The sequence below is a fragment of the Patiria miniata genome, unplaced genomic scaffold (assembly GCF_015706575.1).
Source record: "Patiria miniata isolate m_02_andy unplaced genomic scaffold, ASM1570657v1 HiC_scaffold_28, whole genome shotgun sequence".
Classification (NCBI taxonomy): Eukaryota; Metazoa; Echinodermata; class Asteroidea; order Valvatida; family Asterinidae; genus Patiria; species Patiria miniata.
This window is the reverse complement of record NW_024037067.1, coordinates 1314401-1336948: the sequence shown is the minus strand read 5'-3', so window position 1 is coordinate 1336948 and position 22548 is coordinate 1314401. Positions and strand designations below refer to the sequence as shown.

General features: G+C 38.0%; 2 protein-coding genes and 1 non-coding gene across 7 annotated transcripts in view; 2 read left to right on the top strand and 1 right to left on the bottom strand.

The window, feature by feature from the left end:
* The window catches only part of LOC119734675 (neuronal-specific septin-3-like), a 41733-nt gene extending 36903 nt beyond the window's left edge, over nucleotides 1–4830 (top strand). For all 4 annotated transcript variants that reach the window (XM_038208202.1, XM_038208201.1, XM_038208203.1 and 1 more), the window contains one exon: nucleotides 752–4830. In XM_038208202.1, coding sequence (XP_038064130.1) covers nucleotides 752–924 — 173 coding nt within the window. In that variant the 3' untranslated portion in view covers nucleotides 925–4830. The remainder of the gene's footprint in view (nucleotides 1–751) is intronic.
* A 225-nt stretch (nucleotides 4831–5055) lies between these two features.
* Nucleotides 5056–22548, top strand: part of LOC119734674 (ras-associating and dilute domain-containing protein-like) — a 55003-nt gene continuing 37510 nt past the window's right edge. The window contains exons 1-4 of one of the 2 annotated variants that reach the window (XM_038208197.1): nucleotides 5056–5595; nucleotides 6407–6539; nucleotides 7766–7951; nucleotides 11140–11320. In XM_038208197.1, coding sequence (XP_038064125.1) covers nucleotides 6420–6539; nucleotides 7766–7951; nucleotides 11140–11320 — 487 coding nt within the window. In that variant the 5' untranslated portion in view covers nucleotides 5056–5595; nucleotides 6407–6419. Of the gene's footprint in view, nucleotides 5596–6406; nucleotides 6540–7765; nucleotides 7952–11139; nucleotides 11321–15735; nucleotides 16717–22548 lie in introns of those variants that run through there. The other variant, XM_038208198.1, reaches the window with a different exon arrangement.
* On the bottom strand, nucleotides 10852–10924 carry Trnaa-ugc. Its single transcript has one exon. It is a non-coding gene; the product is annotated as a tRNA-Ala (tRNA).

Genomic DNA, 22548 nt, shown 5'->3' with positions numbered 1-22548 from the left:
CCGCATGCTGATATCATCTTTAGTTAAAAAATTATGAAGTTGGAACACCAAGAGATGTGATGAAGTGCTAGGATGAAGTGGCCCTATTTCGGCCGATATCTCCAAATAAAAATTCCCGACAAATGACTCATTTAGCTTGATCGCATCACATTTGCTATAAAATACTAACCCTCAAATCCATCCATTTCTGAAAATAACAGCAAAAGCAAATGTTGTATATTCCCTTCAAAGAAGGGGGGGGGGGGAGTTTTTTGTTAAACAAGAATGACACTGCAAACTGAAATATGTAACAGTAACGTGTTTAAATAAATATTTATTTTAGTTGAATAAAGAAGTTGATTGGAGCAGGGTTTGAACCTGCAACCTCTGGATTATTAATCCAGTGCTGTGTGCTGTGCTGTGTTTTTGGACAGCTCAGGCGGTCGAGCTCCTGGAACGGTAATCCAGAGGTCACAGGTTCAAATCCCACTTCAGTCAATTTCTTTGTTCAATTTTAACATCATTATAAAGCACCTAGTACGTTTCCTTTTGTGGTTTATTGGAGAAATTTTAAATAAATCGTAGAGTTTATGTAAATTGCTGCATATGTCATAGCTGTCTCAACTATTATAGTTTTGAAAATGCTGAGAAATTTTATATATGAAATAATCTTTATGTGTTCATTGATAATCTAACCTCCAAAAAGTGTGACTTTTAAAATCACAAAAATATATATACCGTTCCCCCGTTCCCCCCCCCTCCCTACTTTCAGTTGAGAACCACAACCACTGTGAATTTGCCAACCTGCGCGACATGCTGATCCGAACACACTTGCAAGACCTGAAGGACGTCACGCACTGCATCCACTACGAAAACTTCCGTTTTGAGAGGCTGAACGCCCGCAAGAAGATAGACAAAGGCGAAGATCAGGAGAGTAGATGCTGATGATAAGTCACACATCATCTGTTGATTAACATTGATACATGTAACAAGTTTAAGCAGAAATATACCACAAGGCCTGATTTTTGAGACACCGAGTCGCTGTAATGACACACTTTCATTGTATGAACAGGTTATTGACATTATAAGGCCAAATGAAAAAAGGGTAATCTCTCGTCCGAACTTTTTGACAAAAGGAGGATGCGGGCCCTTCTTTTTTTGCGGATGACGGATCCAAGATAGCGGAAAGTCTTTTTTTTTTCTCCAAATGTTGACCAATTTTTGCGAGATTGTTTCCAAGACAGCAGATGCTGCTATTCTCAAAAAGGCCATCACTTTTCTAAGACTAGCTTTTTAACCTGGAAAATGGCTACTCATCTATGTTGGAAACAACATATTTGTGATGGTGAAAGTATCAGAAAATACGGCAGATTTTGCCGTAAAAAAAAAGTAAAAATATAAAAATAACAAAAATTAAATGCGGTTTGAAAAAAAATAGAAAAAAAGGATGCGGGTGGGGACGAGAAACAGGTATATTTTTTATTTGGCCTTTTACATTTAACAAATATTACATTTTTACAATCGTAAACTTTTTAGATAAAAGTAAAGTTGATAAATTTCTTTAATAAATGTGATACATGTATTTCTACAGTTCGTATCCAGAAAATGGCATAAGTACAGCGACCACGTTCACTATTACAAAAACAACAACAAATGGTCTTTTCCATTTTCTACCTGTCCCTACATTTGAAGGCCAAAGGACAATGGAGGGACAGGGAACCAGTCTAGAAGTGCCATTCCACGGTCCCACTATTGGTTGTGTTATAACCCAGCTGCGATGGCTCTGATGCTGTACATTCATAGTACCAGCAAACTGCAGTTTACGAGTTACCAATCAGCTGACGAGGATTTATTCGGGCGTTGTATTAAACAAATAATGAATGCTTCACATTCGTGCAATGGAAAGAAGAATATAATTCAGTGACAGTTGAAATGTTCCATTTTCGCCTCATGGAATGTTCCATTCTCGCTTCGTGGAATGGAACATTCCATCTGATACCTCATGAAGTTTCTCTTACCATTGCACTCATACACATTCATTATTTGCTTACCGTTCAGATGAAAAGGAAAAAATCCGAAACAGAATCACTTGTAACTGAGAGTCGTCAGAAGTCATCACTAGTCAATAAGATTGTTGGATTTAAATAAAAAATTTGGATTGTGTACTGAAACTCTTGTTTTACTCAAGCTAGTCCCACTTAAGATGCAGGAAGAAAGTTGTCCTGTTGCACCAATGACATAAATATATATATTAATTGACCAACAAAGTGAATTTTTGCTTTTTTATTGATGGACAAATTTCTTAATAAAAATCTACACCTTGTGTGTACAAATTTAATATTCCAGCACAAATTGTGTATTTTATTTAACCCCATACACATGTGTAGAAACCTTACAACAAACAACGAATTTCAATAGAAATATTTTAACCTCTTTGTGCAAATATGCACATTTTTTTTTCATATGTCTTCCTTTGTGAGGAAAATACACTGGAAAAGGCTGTGCTTGTCTTTTTGGTGCTATAAGTTTTGAAAAACAAGCCCCAACAAAAGTAACTCCAAAAAAGAGTTAAAGTTGGTGTGTACGTGCTTTCTTGGGTGTGGCACCTTGAAAAATAGTTTTTCAAATTGAATTGATAGTTTTCTAGCAAAACATTAGTTATGATCTTTCCAATGAGACATCACCAAAAAAAATTCAGCCTTCGACAAGTAATCAACTAATTAATTTCAACCTTTGAATTATTCGTTCAGAATAGTGTGCACAATTTCTGAACTGGAGCGCGCAATTTAAAAGCACTTTTAAAACTGTATAAAGGCCTACAAAAATAAACAAGCAAATTTATTTGTTGCAGGACATTATATTGCTTTCAATTTTGTTCGGGTAAAGAAAATCGAAATTTTGAAAAAGCACGTATATACCAACTTTAAAGATTTCAACTTCCATAACCGAGAAGAACTAATGCCTGTTACTTGTATTTGAATTTTTATATATTTGTATGTTGAATTGCTTTTATATTACACTCATGTTATCACCCATTTAATTAACTCATTAATTATCACTGTGTGTAACTATCGCATTAATTTGTTAATCAATAACAGTATTATATCCACATGTCTTGTTATTTTGTGTTTATTTATTCCAGTTAGAAAATACTGTTCTTTTTGTGGGTTTTTTTACAGGAAAGAGAAAATTCTATTGAATGTTGCCAACATATTTTGGCTATGCAAATATGTACATTAAACTTTTCTTAAGCTTTATGTAGGAATCTGACTATTAACAGTAGAATTAACCATTCTTTTAACATGTAAATTGGAAGTTTTCTTGGAATTGTGAATTTTTGTTTGTTTTGTTTTTGTTTTTGTGCTTAAAACCTTGTATCGATATCTGTATGCTTTCAGTCATTTCAGTAATACAGAAATCTATTGAAACTCGCCCACATGCGTACTTGGGCAAAACACAGCCATGCACAGTGGCATAGCACGGTCATTTTTATTGAGGGGGGGGTAAAATTTTTGAAAAGGGCACTTGCACATCCGTGGTGAAACCAACGGCCAATATATGGTGCTTTTCAGGGCGATACATGTGAGAAATTCAGAAAAAGGCACCCAAAACAGTAGATGCCACAAAAAAGGGCACCACTTCTTTTGAAAAAAGGGCACTTGTTCAGGAAAAAAGGCCACTTCTTAACAAAAAGGGCATGCTTTACAAATTATTGGGGTGGGGGGTAAGCCCGTTCAAAAAAGGGCATTTGAATGGACAAAGCAGTCTTTACAAAATATTGGGGGGGGGGGGGTAATACCCCACTTCTCTCCACCCCCCCCCCCTCGGCTACGCCTATGATGCATGTCATACGTGCGCACATGTATTTTGCATACCAGAAACTAATCTAAGCTGTGTCTGGTGGGGGGGGGGAGGCCTTATTTGATCAGTCTATTAACAAAAGGATATGGTGTTAATGTTGTGATTTTTTTTCAGTTGAACTTTGCAAACTATTGTATGATCCGTGAACAGGTATTTCCTTTTCGGATCATTGTGGCTTAATTTCTAGACAATTTAAATTACGGGAAATGGGTAATTTGGGAAACAGTCCCATAGACCTGTGCACAAAATGTTTCCATCTCTAATGTCACCTATCCCCAATTTTACCTTATTCTACCCCCTGAATTTCGGTATATTTATGTTTTGGACTTCGAGCAGTCGAAGTAGCCTATTTGCGATGGCAACATTTTTCCTCTAAATTTGAGCTGTGACATTAGGGAGAACTCCCTAATGTCCGATGTCTCCCCACCAGGTATTTGCTTACTTTTTTGTAATTTTTGTTTTTTAAATAATGTTCTGAAAATGTAAAATAGTGAGGCTAATCAATATATATGCAATGTAATGGCTCTATTGAAGTGCAAATTTGTGTCGAGATGGCAAATTAAAATGAAAAAAAAAGTGAAGTAAGGGAATTATGAATATTTTAATCATAAATTAGTTGTGAATGTGGCAGCTAGACATGGTATTTGACGTCATAATAAATTTAAACCATTTTTTATATTAGTAGTTTTTACTTTCATATCAATAGCACTAAGCAGGTGTATTTAGAAACTAATGCAAAATTTGTGAACACTTTTTTATGGTCTTCCATTTTGCTAGCTCCCTTTGAAATATCTTTGCTTTCACTTTTTTCATATGAAATGTATTTCAATTTTTGTCTTGTCAGAAAAACCATTATGTGCCTTATACTTTTGCTGCTGTAATACATTTATTTTCAATTAACCTTTTAAACTTTTGGCATTTATTTTTTATGACAATATTTGTATTTGAGAAATACATCGTCCACAAAGAAAATTAATTTCCATCAAGAAATATTTTGTGTACGTGTCAGTGTCTTCATATGTTTCAAATTAATTAAGATACCTTTTCTTTAAGTTGGATTTTTACGGATTTTTCCAAACTTTTCGTCACCTTTCAGTGCTTGAAAAGAGGGAAGTATTTTAAATTATCAACGGCTGCCAGGATGCCCCTTTAAATTAAAGTAAATGATGTCGCACGGTGGCGCTGTTTTTGGACCTTAGTATATTTATTTCCCGCGAAATCTGCCGAGCCAACAAAACAGCACGTTGTACTGTAGTAAGGTGACAATGCAACGCGCGAGTGACCAATTTTGACCATAAAGGGCATTTTCAAGCTTTGTACAGCCCTCTGATCTGCCTTGACACTGAGTGATAGACCTTTTGAAATTTCAAGCCTTGATGCCGCCGAGCTGTTAGTGGCCAGACGCAACAATAAATTCACTGAACAATGGAAGAAATGGATTTACTCCACCTTATTTGTCCTTCGCTTATCAAGGTTGCTCATTTATTTCTTGATAAATGGCTAAACGTGAGTGATCATGCGTGTCTTGGCACGGATTTGGTTGTATGGTTGATTGCACGTGAATAAACTTGGCTTGTAAAGTTGAAGTAGGCCATTAGGTGAATCAGTCACATGGAAAAGAAAGTTTGGGGGCAATATTTCTGCTTATATTCCTTGATTGGGTATAGGTTACTTGCTCATGATAACGTGTGGGGTAATGCCATATCATAACCTTTTTGGGAAAGGATTTAGTTTGACAAGGACTGCTGAAATTTGGTAAGTTTCACAACTTCATATTTATTTAAGGTCTATGGGCTTTACAGTGGAGGATCCCCCTCCACTTATTCATCAAAATTGTCATAAACATTCACAGTTACTTAAAGTTTAAAAGGCTGTCCTACGTCATGTGGGCCTATGATTTTCTCTCAATTTCTAGGCAAAAGCAAGTGTGCATTGTAGTCAGAGAATGACTGATTGGTTATGGGATATGTACAAAAAAAATAGACAGAAAGAGGAAACTTTGTCCACTTTAAGTTGTATGTAATTATCATACACGTACACACACACACACACATGACGCGTACCGTCGGTATCATCTGACCAAACTGGAGGCAATGTATGTCCAAGGAAACTTATAGTTATGGCTGGAAATACGTATGCATATATACCACAAAATGTCGGCTGCATCAGAAGTAAACCTTTGGTTTCCTTTCAAACAGACCTGTGAAATAGGATAAGTATAAACAATCTTAAACATAAAAATGGGGGCGATTTCAGGACAATGTGCCCCTTTAACAATTTATCGGGAGAGTACGATTGTAGATCTGTGAAAGGTCTTGAAAATGTCTTTGTATGATTTCACTCTGAAAACCACATTCCCCCGAAGAATGTTGAATACAATATTTATATTTCAGTATTCTCCCATCATGTATCAGTTATTGGACATATTTTCTTCCCCAAAATTTATATTATTAATGAAAAACTTCTCAGAAAGGTCTTTGAATTATGGAAAGTTTGCGAACACTGCTATCCAATGGTGGAGCCTAATTATTTTGCAACAACCAACACTCTGGGGCTTTGCTTGCAGATGGAATACAAAGATGGACCCAGAAATTATCGAGCGACTTCGCCTGAGCAGCGGGCTGGGTGGCAAGCGAGGTTCTTCTGGGGGCTTGTTCCAGCAGAAGAGGGACCGTATCAGTCTGTTGACTGACCCCCAGGTATGGATTTACACCAGACTGGGACCTGGAGTGCTTTAAATCAAAACTAAATCAGGCCAACTTTACTCACTCTTTAGCCAGCAAATTTCTCAAAAATTTTCACTGGGCAAAGAAATGGTCCTCAGTAATTCACCAATCACATTTGCAGACTCGATTCAATTTCTAAAGGAGACATTTCTTCAATATTTTGCACATGAGAGGGAAGTCAAGTGATTTCAAAATGAGGCTAAAGACTAGACCGGTACATGTCAAACCATGGTCCAACTGTTTGCAAAGACTGACCTCTTCATTCAGTGTCATTAGTCTGGTGGCTGACTATGGAGAAATGTGTAGTAAATAGAGACTAGTTCCTAATTTGTTTCTATTTGGCACAGTTGATTGATGCAGTACTGAAGCTGTGTTGGACTGGTTGTTTCTGGTGCCAGTCTTTTTTCTTGCTTTGCATGTTTTCAATACCTAAAGTTTTGGGACTCTCATACTCAGTATTGAGAGTCTTAAATTTTCGGACAAGATTTACACCCGAGTGCAGGTAGAACATGAAAAACAAAACTGGATAAAGGTCATTCTCCAATGGTGGAGCGGGACGGGGGCGGTTGCACCCCCCCCCCCCCCTCCCCCCCCCCTCCATTCAGTCACTGACTAATATGATATTAGTAAAATGGGGCCAAAAATAATAAACGGAATGCTGAAGTTCCAAAATGTATTCATAAATTGCCTTGGATTGCAGGAAAAAGCATCGCAGATTTGAACATTTTCCAGAGGGGGAGGCCAGTATGCCCTGGACCCCTTAGCAAAAGACCTCCAGCACACTTTCATTCAACCCCCCTTAATGTCATCCCCCCCCCCCCCATTTCATGAATGCTAGATCCACCCCTGCTCTCTCTTTAGCCACCAGAAATCACCCAACATTCCTATTTTAAACGTACATGTAGGCCTACATGAGATAATTCGAGAGTTATAATAAATAAACCTGCAAATGTACTACAAAAGGAAACTGTTAAGGGGGAACAGCCAACAAAGGGTTGGATAGCTCAGTTGGAAGAGCACTGCACTGGAGTGGCAATCCAGAGGTTGCAGGTTCAAACCTCACTCAATTTCTTTGCTCAACTTATTCAGATAAATTCAAATAGACTATCAATGAAATTATGCAGTTTTGGTCATGAAAGCTTTTTGTTTGATGAACAAATTTTGCCTTTTTTTTCTGCTGTGTTGGATTTCTACCCCAGGTGGTTGCCCATCTGAACCGACTAAACGAGGCATTCCTAAATGAAGCAAGGGAACCATGTCTACGGGATGCTGGAGAGGATTTGATTCTAGCAGAGAAGTGTAGAGAAAGGGAGAGACTGGAGCAGAGGATCACTGCCTACAACCAGGGCAAATGTGGGCAAGCCTTCATGGTCACAATGACACAGGTGAGAAAATTGAGAAAGTCAAACGAAAATTGCAAGTTCTGTCACACTAGACACTTTCAGGCAGAGCTTGAAATGGAGTTGCAACCAAAAAAGAATATTGGGGCAATTTTTGTTTAAATATTTTCAGATTATTGCGAATTTGTGAAAGGAAAGAATGTAGTATTTAGACGCCACTTCTTTGATTGTGTACAAAATCTATGGAGAGTCGAGTTCATTTTTAAAGTATTTTCTAACAAAATTAGAAACTGGCCAACCGATCCCGTTAGCTCGGTGGTTGAGTGGTAAGACAGCTGCACTAGAAAGCAGGAGGTCGTGAGTTCGAGCCCCACCCGAGTGATTTTTCCAACTTTCACTCGGGAGGTAACACACTGAGTATACAGTGTTTAAACGTCGGTGAAGGGCAAAACCTAACTTGATTTTTATCACCCAAGCGCAAAAATTCCATCTTATAAATTGGAAATGTTTCTCAGTCCCAAATTCATGTCGTTTCAACTTTTTGCAATGACTGCCCTTCATTTAGATAAGTTATGATGAGAAAAGTGGCGTCAGGATGCAACATTCTTTCCCTTAAATATTCTGTAAAACGTTTCAGACCTTAATTTTGCCAAGTCTGTGGACTATCCCCTTGCACAACAAGGGCCTATGATATGCAAGCAGATTCGGCAATTAATGATCCAAACAAGACTGCGTCTTGACCTCGAGATTCTGACCATTCAGCATGCACCTTCGATATCGGGTCTTCGGTAACCCATTGTTGTATTACAAAAACATGGCATCTGAATTGACCAATCAACAGCTTAGTCCACCTTTCTGATCTAAATGGCATCACACCTCTTAAGTTGACTAGGATGTCAGGATATGTAAGACGTTCGACCGTGGCTCTACACACCTGAATGTCGGATACTCAGACTTTTGCCTTCATGAATGTCAAATGGGCATGATTTTACAAAGGATAATCTGTCTTCATAAATGAAACCGTCATTGTGTTAGACTCTGTCCCTCCGTATACCCTATCCTGTCCTTTTGTCTAATTGACAGCATTCCAGTGGTTGTTGTATTTGAAATTCGGGGGAGGGGGGGAATTTGCATTCTTGTTTTGGGATGACTTCCATTGACCCAAAAAAATTGATGCCGATTGAAAATGTTGGTGTACACAGATATTTAAATATTTCCTCTCTTCCTGAACAAAGTGAAGAGTTTATTCCAAAACCCGATAAATGCATTTGCACTCTCTCCTGGCTTCCCAAAGTCAGTTTCGACAGCTTTAACATTCTGAGTTAAAAACAATGTCGCAGCCTGTGATTCAGCCTGTGATTCAGTCCGGTGCATTTTACAGGGGTATGAAATCTCAGCTTTTTTTGTCTTGGATTTCAGCTTTTTTTCCTCACTTGCTTTGTACAAAAGTATAGGAGATTTCCAAAGTTCAGCTTTTTTACACCTTTTTCAGCTGTTTTCAGCTATTTTTATCAGTGGTCACTCGCTCCCCTGGTTTTAGCACCGCGATTCGGCCCTAAATATTGTGGATGGTACCCTGAGGCACACATTTAACATTTGGAAAGGAGCCCTGCTGAATTCCTTCGACCTTGCACACTCCAGACGAAAGCAAATTTTGCAGTTTTAAGTTTGTGCCTGAAAAAAACCCACTTAGGCCAGAAAGTAATGCCTATGACGATTTCAGTGGGGTTTTGTTAAGAAAAAAAAAAAATCCTGGATAAATTGAGAGAAAATGACCCAAATGTTTCTAGCCCTGTACATTTTTAGTGGACTGCTTTCGCCTCTTGTCGCCCTTAATTCTGAATTTAGTTAGTAAAAAAGAGCCATACAAATAAGATAAAAAATAAAGTTTAGAAACGGCTGTTATATCGGTAGTAGTCTTTAAAGTTTCATAACTGTGCAATGTTTCACTTTTTTCAAATGGGCGACGTTTTGAAAATAAACTCTGCATGTGTTCCAAGGTAGAAAAACAATATTGTTGATGAGAGTGGATATATATTTACATCCTTCACAAAGATAGATAAATAAAAAAATACAATTAATCATTGACTCTTGACAACTGAATAGTAGCCTGTAACCTTGCATATCATATAGCTGACATAATGACTGAATCCGAACAAAACATGTCTTTGAAAAAAAAATCACAGCTTTTAGGGCAGGCAGTGGTAGCCACAAGGCAAGGCCTATCAACCATGGTCACTGACATTTTGATCTGCTTTCAACAGGTTCATAAAGATGCATTCCCCATGCTATTTTCGAATTTCACCTGGAATTTTTTTTTTTTTTTAATTGCTATTTTTTCCTGGAAACATATTAATTATTCACTTGTGAATGAGACATCAAACGAAAAAAATCCACTGACATGTTGTAATTTAATTATTTCTTCACAAAAATCGAATTATCGGCTGCCAGACAATAATTCTGCTCTTGGAGGGAGGGTTAGCTTGTGTGCAAAATGAAATTCCTTATTCCAAGTAGTTTTTTTCGTTAAAACGAAACGTACCAAGTGAAAATTTGTTAGGACAAAAACTTCCATTCTTTTAAAGAGCATGGGGTACATGATTTCTTTCAAAACATTTTGTTCAAACAATTCCTGAAAGTATAATGCTCTCTGTCATTAATTGTTAGAAGGTTATTTACAAAAACATTTTAAGAAAAAAGCACGCACTCTGTCAAATTGGCTAAACGGCAAGTCGGCAAACACTACATGAACTTGAATCCTTTTTCCCAATGTTTATCCTTTTTTGGGGAATTAAAGGCCTATAGGATCATTTGCTCTTTATGCATTTTTTGTTTGCAGTTATAAATCCATTCCAAATCCAAAAAATAATGTTCAAAACCTAACATGTTCATATTTCAGCTCAGTGAATATTATTTTATTTGAATTGTAAGTTGAACAAAGAAATTGACTGGATCGGGGTTTGAACCTGCGTCCTCCAGATTGCAGTTCCGGTGCTCTACCAACTGAGCTATCCAGCCTTGTGTTGGGGGTTCCCCATTTTGTCGATGTCATTGTTCAAGGAACTGCCAACATAGGGCTGCATAGCTCGTTCGTTGAGCATTGGAGCGGCAATCCAGAGGTTGCAGGTTCAAACCTCGCTCCAGTCAATTTCTTTGTTTGTCTTTCAAATTACTGTAATTAAAAGACTAGAATTGTTTAGCTTCTGGTCATGATATACTCAACCTTGTATCAGGGGATGAACTTTGAAGGTGCATTGAGATTCTACTACAATGATGGTAGTAAGATGACGGCTAAAGCAATCTGGCTGGGCAGCTGTATGACGGTGCAAGAACTGATACCAAGCATTCGGGAGAAATTCAACATCTTAGACAATGGTCGCTGGAGGACTGTCATCTACCAAGTTCAGAATCAAGGTAAGATTACTGAAGGGTCTGATCAAGGGCGGATCCAGAACACAATTTTTGGGGGGGGGGCCAAAAAAAATTTTGGTACCCCAAAAAAGTGGGTCAAAAAAATTACGGCGTGGGGTTCGGGGCCCGCTTAAGGGCCCCGAAAATTTTTTGGATTCTAGATGCTCTGTGGTGCGATCTGAGGCAATTTCTGACCACTTTACCAATGTTTTTTGAGAAAAAGATGGTGGTGTGCTCATTGCCTGCCTTTATTGCGATGTCACATAAAAAAAAAAAAATTTGGTTTCGTTTTTGGGGGGGGGGGGCCATGGCCCCCTTTGGCCCCCCCCTGGATCCGCCCTTGGGTCTGATGTACTAGAGTAGGCTAATGTAGTCAAGTCTGTCGTAAGTCAATCATTAGTTAATCACAAGTCAAATCACATCTCAAATCACACGTAACAGCTAGGGGATGAAAGATGACTGCGGAAATGTCTTTGTCAAAGTTCATTTCAATACAATATTTGGTTTCGCCATTTGCCGACTTATTTTTATAAATACTGTATACTCGGTGTTGTCCCGAGTGATTGTGAAAAAAACTCACAAACTACTCAGGTGGGACTCGAACCCACTACCTCCTGATGTTTTACCGCTCGATCACCAAGCTTGACGGGGTCAGCTCGCTGCTTTGAATCTGATACAGCAGCGGGTACCACAACCAAACAATTCAAATGAATAATTCATTTGAATAGTTTTTCACGATGACTTTGATTGACTTGCATTGTACATGTAATGACCTGCACTTGGTAACTTTTGGAGATAACTACAATTCTGTGATTGACAGAGCAGCACTCCCACTCCCAGACTACAACATTTTAGTGCTTCATTCTTTAGGTTACAGGTCATAGTGAGGATTTGAGCTGTGTTCCAATTTTATAGTGCATGATAGCTCATTCTTAGGCATGATGTGACTTTGCATGCAGACATGGATAGAGACATAAGCAGGATGAAACAAGAGACTTTCATATTGCGCCCTTATTCTTCAAGGCTTGAGAAAAACCCAGAGTTTTAGTGAAGTCTTTACCAACTGTCACAGATCAATCACAAGTGATCACAAGCCATCTAGTTTCTTTGTAGTTGCTCATCCTATGTGATTGTGACATGAGTTGTGATTAAAGCTGACATTTCTGCAACTTATAATTTGTTGGAATTGGACTGAAATATTATACTACCAAATGTAATTGGGTAGTAGCATAGCGAGAAAGTTTTCATTGGGGTGGTGTTTACCCCCCAAAAATTTAAATCATTAAAAAAAAATTGTGTCTTTTGCCCATAATAGGCTTAAGTTTGTATTTGTAAAAGTGCGAAATCAAAAGAATGTTTGCTCAAACTTAAATAAGAAGTGCATGGCCACACGTACAATATTGCATTGTGATTATATTGCTGTGGCCCCACCTAAACTTGTGGGTACCATTGTAAGAAGTCAATGATCTTTGGAAACTTTTGATAATGCTTTCAAAAGAATAGGTTTTTGCCATGCAGTTATGAGTGGCTTTCCAGGGAAAACACTTGTGGAGGTTAACCGCATGAATGGTTTTCTGATCCTGTGACACAGACCGCCCCCCCCCCCCCAAAAAAAAAGAGTGTCAGTATTATTTTCTAGCCTCGTTTCCTTCAGAAATCACTCAATCAAGTTATGAATGAACAGTGGCCATCAAACCACAGAAATCTGGTTTACCACAGGAGAGTTTTTCATAAAAAGCAGGCGTAAATCTGGGTCAGCGAGTAATGGGGGATCACCTAAAATCCTAAAAGTGCTCGGGGGTGGAAATTCTAAGTGGGGGGGGGGGGGTGCCTCATTACACTAGAGGGCGCTGTTCATGATACAAATGCACTCCTGATACAAACTTGTGCACTTGGGTGAATTAATCCTACATCAAAATGGTGCATTTAAAATGTGTGTATTGTTTGTTCTCCATTATTCAGAACTACTTAATACATTTTAGACTGTCGGAAGTTTGAATATAATCTGAAAGTCAACATTTTTTGTTTCTCACGAGAAAAATGGGGGGAGCATTGCATTTGATACAATGGCCCATCCCCCCCCCCCCGAATTTTTGCCCATTTTTGTATTAGTTTTTGTATACTTAAAACTTGACGTAATAGTTCTTGTGTTTTTAAGTTTTTAGTCTGTTGAATGTGCCTACTGGGTCATTCCGTGTCAAATCACCCAAATTTTTTTAAAATTTAAACCCCACCCCCTTCAAATTGGTTCATATTTAGTTTATTGGGTAAGTTAGGCTGAAAAAGCTAAAATTTTAAGTTTTAGAACCATCGACAAATGGTTTTTGCGCTACCGCCCGCCCTTATTTGGCAATTTTGGTCAAAATGGGCGTGGCTGCCAATTTTCAAATGACCATATCTCCATTTAGTCTGAGTATCACCCGTTCTACGGAGCGAGCCGTGTGTTCCGTACGAACGTCTGATACATGCGTGCATGCAAATATTATGCAACGCAGCACATCAGCCAATCACAGCCGTTTACAGTCATTTTCCGTCCAGATTGCGACGGAGGATGTTGATTAGTCAACAGCTGTCAGCTGACTCAGCAGACATGGCGGCCTCCATGAAACCAACTTTTGTCAACAGAGACATGGAAAGATGTTTCTGGGAAGTGCTTAGCTCTCTGACAACATCATTTTCAACTCTAACAGATAAGCAGAAAAGTGCAATTAGCATTGTTGTCAAGGACAAATTTGACACATTTGTTCAGCTGCCAACTGGTTATGGAAAAAGTGTTTGCTACCAGCTGCTTGGCCCTGTGTTTTCCAGCCAGCCGAACTGCTTGTACGATATAGTAGACGCCTGTTGATTGGTCAAAACTTGGCCCGATCTACGCGGCCGTCTTGCATAAGTAATCGTGGAATCTGCACGCATGTGATAGACGCTCGTCTTCAACGAGCGTCTATTACATAGACTAATCTCCATTTACCTGTGAGCCAAATTTGTTAATCTTGGTTTCTTTTGAAAGATAACATCATAAGGAATCCAAATTTACCATTATTTTTCATGTCGGGGTTATTTGAAGTATAATGACCTTTTGACCTTTACTTTGACCTTGAATTTGACCTTGTGGATCACCCGACGTTGAGACGAACTTGGATGAAAGTTAAACCCCACCATGTTTCTACAAAATATCAAAAAATTGGGGGTATAATATTTTTTGTTTGGTTTCTAGCTCATATGTCACAGTTGGCATACATGTACGTGATTTTTTTTTGTCCCTGAAGTATGTTCATGTATAGGGATATCACATTTTGCAACACGTATGCCAACTTTGACATGAGCTGGAAATCAAACAAAAAATATTATACACCCAATTTTTGGATATTTTGTAGAAAACATGTTGGGGTTTAATTTTCATCTAAGTTCGTCTCAAGGTCAAGTGATCCACAAGGTCAAATTCAAGTTCAAAGTAAAGGTCAAAAGGTCATCATACTTCAAATTACTTTAACATGAAAAATAATGGTAAATTTGGATTCCTTATGACGTTACCTTTCCAAAGAAACCAAGATTAACAAATTTGGCCCACAGGTTGTGGAAATATGGTCATTTGAAAATTGGCGGCCACGCCCATTTTGACCAAAATTGCTAAACAATGGGGGGGCGGTAGCACAAAAACCGTTTGTCCGATGGTGCTAAAACTTAAAATTTCAGCTTTTTCAGCCTAAATTACCCCACATACTAAATATGAGCAAATTTGAAAGGGGTGGGGTGTAACCCATTGGGTGATTTGACATGAAATGACCCCACTAGAGGATATTAAACTTGATACATGTACATCCTTTTGTCTCAGCCATAGTTCATTTTGCCATCTAATATTTTTCTCTTGATAATTTGAAGAAACAAGAAAGGTCCTGTTGACAAGAAAGATGATTAATCTGATTATACTTTATAGGCCTAATGATCTTCAAAAAGCAGTTTGCAGTGGCTGCTCACTATGTAACAATTGCTTTTTCAGAGGGACATAATTTTGTTTTTGGTTTGGTTGCTTGTTTGTCTGTTTGGTTTTTGATAAGAAATATTCCAATATGTGTGCTCATTCTCCATGTTCATGAATGTTGTTGAGACACAACAGTACTGTACATGTAAAAAGATTGAAATTATATTGGTTTGGGAGATTGAATTGGAAGACAATTGGTTGAACTGCCACAGAGTCGTTGCCTACGCCGGTCAAATCACGATTTGCGCGCCCTCAATTTTTTTTTTAGCTATTTAGCATTTTGTGGGCCATGAGCTTGAGGGTTTGTAAAAAAAAAAAGGTTGGGAGCCCTGAACAGGACTGCAAACTTGTATTTCTATGAAATTTGGATAGGCCCTAAAATTGCTCCATTTTGCAATGGAGCGCAGGTATCATCAGGGCTGCCAACTTTGAGTAAGAGCTGAGAGTGAGAATTTGGCAATGGAGCTTAATTGATCAGAAGTAAGGGGAGCGCGAAGCATGAAGCCCTAACGGCTTGGGTTTCAGGGACAGCCCAAGGGCCTCCAAAATTATTTGGATTCTAGACTCTCTGTGGTGCTGTTTGAGGCAATTTCTGAACACTTTAACCAATTTTTTGAGCAAAAGGTCAGCATTTAAACATCATTTTCAAGGTTTATTTATTTATTTTTGTTAGTGTGAGAAAATCCTGTGTAGGCGTGAGGGCGTGACAATAACCTGAAATTGCGTGTGTCTCACTCTCAATGCGTGAGAGTTGGCAGGCCTGCATCATTTTTGAAAATGGCAATTGGCTTCAGGACTACATTTAGGCGTGATCATCTTTTGATGGAATTTTTTTCCCCAAATGTCATTGGTTAACCCCAAAAAGTTGAACAGAAAATGACAGATAATAAAATATGCTTTAATTTGACATGTGACTCAAACACCTTGGAGAGTTGTTAGTAGTTTTCCTGAATTTCGGAAGTGGGTGTATTTATCGGTGTGTTCTATGGCAGTATTTTTACCAGTCTGCAACCTTCAGTGCAACCACAAATTTCCCCATTCTAACACCAAGAAGACTGCCCTCTATTGTCCAAACAGGAAGAGGCCAAAGTTTGGGCCAGTGGTTTGTGGGCTGTGTGTGTTTGTTATGGCTGGCGGATTATTGATTGTAAGTTAACAGACGACCACGACACTCGCCGCCAAAGACTGATTGGCTACAAAAGCTGTCATCGTACTGCCTTGAAGACATCCAGGTGCAGCGTCTGAGTGAAATCAATTGTCAGATATCCAACATGTTTTCTTGGATGTAATTACAGAAGAACATTTTCTTTGTGCCAGTGTTGTCCACATGTGGATGTTTTATGATTAACTTTGTGCTTGGTGAACATTTTTGGAAATTGGCAAAAGCAAATGAAGTGTTGATGTCTGCTTCAAGAAACAAGTAAGTTTTCATGTTAGCAATGGTCTGTTTATTTTGTTTTCTTTTTCTTGGGGGGGGGGTTGCGTTTGGGGTTTATTTGATGTTTCATTTGTATTTATGAATTGAACGATGTGTACAAATGTATACTTCACTGAGAAACAGGATCTATCAAAAAAGGTATGTGCTTGTAGTACTTGAAAATAACACAAACAGTCTTTCATGGCATATAGGATCATTTGCGTTTATCTCAAGCGTAATCTACTGAACTATCTTCAGAAAGTTTACTTGGGTTAAAGACCGGCACTAAACATCCCGTGAAATGATTGTGTCTGGCTTGCTTTCATTTAGAAGACGGCAAGAAATGTAAGTGATTTCCAGCGATCAGGCAAGTGACTGATTTTTGGAATAAAGAGTTCTATTGATGAAATTATGTTCCGTGATCAAAAGGTTGTGCGCCTTTTTTGTTTCCCCATTGTTTTTTAGAAGAGTGTAATATCCACAGAGCAAAAACATCAGCAGGTTAGGTTTCAAACTTTCTTCTATGGATTTGGAGTGGTGTTTTATTTAGAGGCAAACACAAAATGCATGAAAAGCAAATGATCGTCAAAGCCTTTAAGTAAAAGATCACTATCCACATCATGTAATTATGTTAGAGATGGTCAAAATAACCCCGCCCTTTTAGGGTTAAAGGTAGAGTATATCATTTGTCGGTTTTTGTTGTTGTTAGAAACAACAAAAGTGTTCAAAATCTAAAAAAGGGTGCTTAACAACTAACCTGACGAACTTTTAGCTCAGTGAATAATGTATATTCCAAGAAAACAACATTCGAGGATCTCAATTTTAATTCAAAAGTTGTCGAGTCATGTTTTGAATTTCGCCCAAAATCAGTGTCCGGGACGCGTTCTCAATCAGCCAATTGCAGCTACATACGGGGTGTCACGCACTGAACCGATTAATTATAGCAACGGCACACACGTATGCATCAAGTCAGCACTTGCTCGCACCCATTCATGGCTTCGTGCATTAAAAACAAAGTACTAACGACAATTTCCAAAAATGCATCTTTTGAAATGACCTTCTTTTATTGTTTTCTTCAAAATGACACCATGCCAGAAACAATACATGTAATTTCACAGGGAGTTTAGTGCCATTACTATCTTTAAACCAAGTATGCTTTTCAACAATAATTTTGTCAGTTCCTTTTTGGATAGCTGCAAATAATATACTCTAATATACCATACAGATTTGTCTGCCAAGTGGTTAAAACACAGGCAAGGAGTCTGTTAAGCTTGCCATTAAGAGATTAAAAGGTATCCATTAACCGTTGACTTAATGAGCACTTAAAAGGAAAACCGGATGGATCTAGACAGTATCTATTGAAGACTTAATATAAATGCGCTTCTGTGTGCCACGAACACGTTCTCAGCACTTGACTTTATCATAGGCTATCCTTTGGCTGATAGACTATAAGCGTTCTTGCTTTTTCCACACACACACACACACAAATTATTATAGAGTGCATGTACTGAGTCAACAGCACTTGGGAAAATGCCGTCTGGCAAAGGATTTTTTTTTTTTAACCAAAATAGGCTGTATATCAATTGAAGTCTTTTTAGGCTCCCTATGCCCTTTTATAATACATGTAGTGCTTTATTTACAAAATACTAACACATTGAAGGCATAAAGGATCATTTGCTTTTCATGCATTTGTTCATTTCCAATAAAAACACCACTCAAAATTCAAAGAAGAATGTTCAAAACCTAACCCATTGTAGTTTCATTTCAGTGGATATTACTCTTTTCGAGAAAACAGTGAAAAACCATGCACAACCTTTTGATCAGTAAACAAGATTTCGTCTATAGAAGTCTTTATTTCCAAAAATCTGTCAATTGACTGATCTTTGGTAATCAATTTCTTCTAAATGACAGTGCTCAAGCCAGAGGGAATCATTTCACATGGTGTTTAGTACCAGTATGATCTTAATCCAAGGACTGTAAATCGTCCAACGTTGACAACTGTTGTTGAAATATGATGCAGTTTGAAAATTGCAAATTTAAAGAGTACGCGAGTGGAAATTGCTATGTGACAATGTTACACTGCCCAAAACAAAGGGCAGGGAATACCGATCGCACAGTGCTTGCATGCATGGGAGCACACAAATGGAATTACCCGCACTTTGTTCGGCACAGTGCAGTCAATAGGGGCCAATTCAGGCATATGTGGTCACGCTTAGCAATTTCTCCTTTTTTTTCGTAATCTTTAAATTTGCATCTTTTCAAACTGCATCAAATTCATGAACTGTTGTCAATCTTGAACGATTTAAATCTTTGGTAGCAAATAGGGTATCAAAATGTAGCTAACAAAATTCCCCAAAGGTCTATATAAATGACATCATCATAAGACGATCAGATTCAAAATTATGACCCCTCCAATGAGTGGGGACTTTCTTTTAGTTGTGTCAGAGTTATGTTTTTGAGGTCACACAATTTTTTTCTTTTCCAACATAATGAACTTAGTATATACAGCACTTGAATTGTAATGGAGCGAGTACCAGCAGCTTTAATAGGTATTCGTTTTTTATTAGTTTTAATGTGCTTACAAAGGCCAAATTTTGTTACAAAGGCAAAGAGTTAACCTTGATTTCGACCAGTTTATTTTATGAAGCTCTGCTGTGTTCATCTCTAAAATTTGCTGGTGGCTGATGAATAATTTGTGGTTATTGAACGTTGCTATATTTTATTGAGATTTGTTGGTTTTGAGATTTTTTTTTCTGGCAGCTGTATTTGAAATTGTATACAAAGGCTTGAAATTTCACCTTAATTGAGGTAGGATGTTAAAAACTGACATATCAAAATATAAATATGACAGTTGATGCATTGAAACGGATTTTGTATTTGAGTCACCAAACGCCGAGTCTGAGTTGCCTCTCCGGAGTCTGAGTCTGAGTCCCGAGTCATGCAGGTCCAGTCTGAGTCACGAGTCACAAAGGGTCGAGTCTGAGTCAAGAGTCACCATTAAGTACTATACATTGGAATAAGTTTTTAAGCTGTGTATGTAGAGTACTTAGATGCATTTCTTCTGCTCCGCACTGACTGTATCGCTTGCTCAGGAGAGGATTGCTGCAAAATAACTTGTAATTACATGACGATGAATATTGTTGAAAAAAAAACAACAACTTGATTTGTGGTAATTTGGTCGAGTCCCAAGTCATGCAGGTCAAGTCCGAGTCCAAGTCCGTGACTCGAGCCAGAGTCCGAGTCATGGAAAATGGGACTTGAGTCGGACTTGAGTCCGAGTCACGATTCATACAACTTTGCATCAAAATTACTGAAAACGTAAACCATGCTTAATTCTTTTTACTCCAACCCATATAGTAAAATGCAATTCTCCTCACATTGACAATATTATGATAATTTTTTGTAATTATTTCACTTTTCAGATAATATTAGGGCAGTGGTTATGCCAGTGGACACATCAAACTTCTTTTAGTCCATTTGTCTTTTTTTTTTGAGGAGGAACTCATCAGTTTGTAATTTATATTTTTGTTTAAAATAAAAACGTTGAAAACAGCATATGTTCAATACGTTGTGTACCTCAAAGAAGGCCGTTTATTTTTAATTAGATAAAGGGGCCAATAATTGATTCAGACTCACTAGTCTGGCAGTGGAAACTGTAGCTCATGTCCTAGGTAAGTCATTAATACCAAAGATAATTAATAATTATTGGCACGCATCGACCTCCAGCCCAGGATAAGTTATCATTGGCTGTGGCGCCACAGCCGTGGATGTTAATGTTTAACATTCTAGGCAAGCCGGCTGTACATGTAATTGTCAATTTTCAGCAATTTAGGAAGGGGGGGGGGGTGTTGACTCAAATTGGTATCGGTAGATGTTGGAATGTTCAGTTAAATTGGAATTGGATTTCACTAAATCTTCTTGGGCTAACCTCCCAAAAGCATCCAATTTATCAGAAATTTATGAAAGTTTATTGTTTTTCTCACTGGATGTCTAGAATTTCTGACAGTCCCCTACCAAACATTACTATCTAAAGTTTTGCAATTGCCACTGAAAATTCCTAAATACAATATTATTTAATTGTTGAGGGTTAGTTACAAAAATTTCTATGCAAATATTACTATACTTGGGCAAGCAACTTTTCCTCAGATCCTCGGATGAGCTGTACAAAGTCTTGTAAAGATTGGAATTTCCTATTTTGTGCGTAAATTCCCAGTTGTAAGCCTGATTAATGCTTAAAAAATAATAAATAAATAGAAAATATATCATTGGTCGAAAATAAATCATTAAGTGAAAAAAAATAGAAAAAAAGATGTGGAGGGTGCAATTTGTTAGAATCATAATTTGATAAAATCACAGATTTGATTTTTTTCGGGGGGCTTTGGGGATGTTAAATTTTAGTTGCATCGATCCAAAGTCGTGCTGCAGGGATTTTTGTCTTTTTATTGCAACATCTCTGAACCTAAAACAATGCTTAGGATGAAAACAAGCGTCTATACTCATCAGCTCCCCTCGGGCGGATGGCATGTAAAAAGCCTTGGATGGCACTGTAATTAAATTATTATTTGACTTGATATCGAGCGCAGCCATTTAAGCTGGGCAAATTAGATGTTATCTGAAGGACCCGAAAAACAGTAGAAGCACATGATTCGGTATATGAATTGAGCAGTACATGCGTAGCAAGGTGTTTTTAATCACTCTGTTTAAGACCGGTTCGAGTCTGGGTGCTGATTTCGGTCCGGTAATTATCAGCACCCAGACTCCAAGTGGTCTTAAACAGAGTGATTAATACCGACCAAGCACATGTTTTTTCCCATTCATAAATAACTTTTCAGTCAAAAAAACTTTTCGGTAAAAAAAAACATCATTTTGTTCAACAAGTTCACTTCATGTTTTTTTAAACACCCCTCTAGCTAAATAATGGAGTGTTCAGCTCGCGAGTAAGATGTAAAAAAACTCCTTTTATGGAGATTGGCGCGCGCGTTGATGTTGCGCAGAATGCACCTGGGGCGTTGCGTTGTGAATTTAGGACTATAAAATACTAACTCACTGGTAGTATTGTGCATGCCTACGTGAGGATTGCAAACGTTCAACCAATAAAACGGTAAGAGGCACTGGATTTCTAGGAGTCCAAATTTCATGTGACACTGGAAAAGTGTTTAAGACCAGCTAGCCACGTCTTTGTCATCCATTTAAGACCGGCCACGTGACGGGCTCTCGTCCAATAGGAATGGGTAAACTGTCTTAGGTATTTATGAATATTGGTTTAATAATTGAAATGGTAGCATATGACTTGCACCCTAATGATGTAAGGGCACTAAAAAGATGTTTCCATTAGTGCACAGTATGAGGAAATTTTCAAATGCAGGGTATTTAAACGTGAGTTATTACCAGACCAACAGAAGTTTATTGCGTTAGCCTTTTTTTGTAGTTTAGTCACTTAACTCCAAAAGTTATTCTGTAAGAATGAGTGCACGGTAAGCTCTGGTCATGTTGCAAGAAGTGTTGCAAGAAATCTTGCATGAAAGCGATCAAAATGATCCCTGCCAGAGCTTAAAAATGCGACGTCAAAAAATGCAACGCCGATGGCAAATATGGAACACCATACTTTTGGTCAATTTTCGGGGACAGATAAACGGACAGACAGACAAACATACATACTGACCGACCACCAAGTGACATGTAGAAGCTCCTGCCAAAGCTTTAAAAATCTACCCTAAATTCTTTGACTTTATAGAACACAGAATTGACGGAAGACCCCTCTAAATGTACCGTATTAGTTACCATTGAATTGCCCCTGTGACGTTTTATTTGATGATATATTATAATCACCCTAAA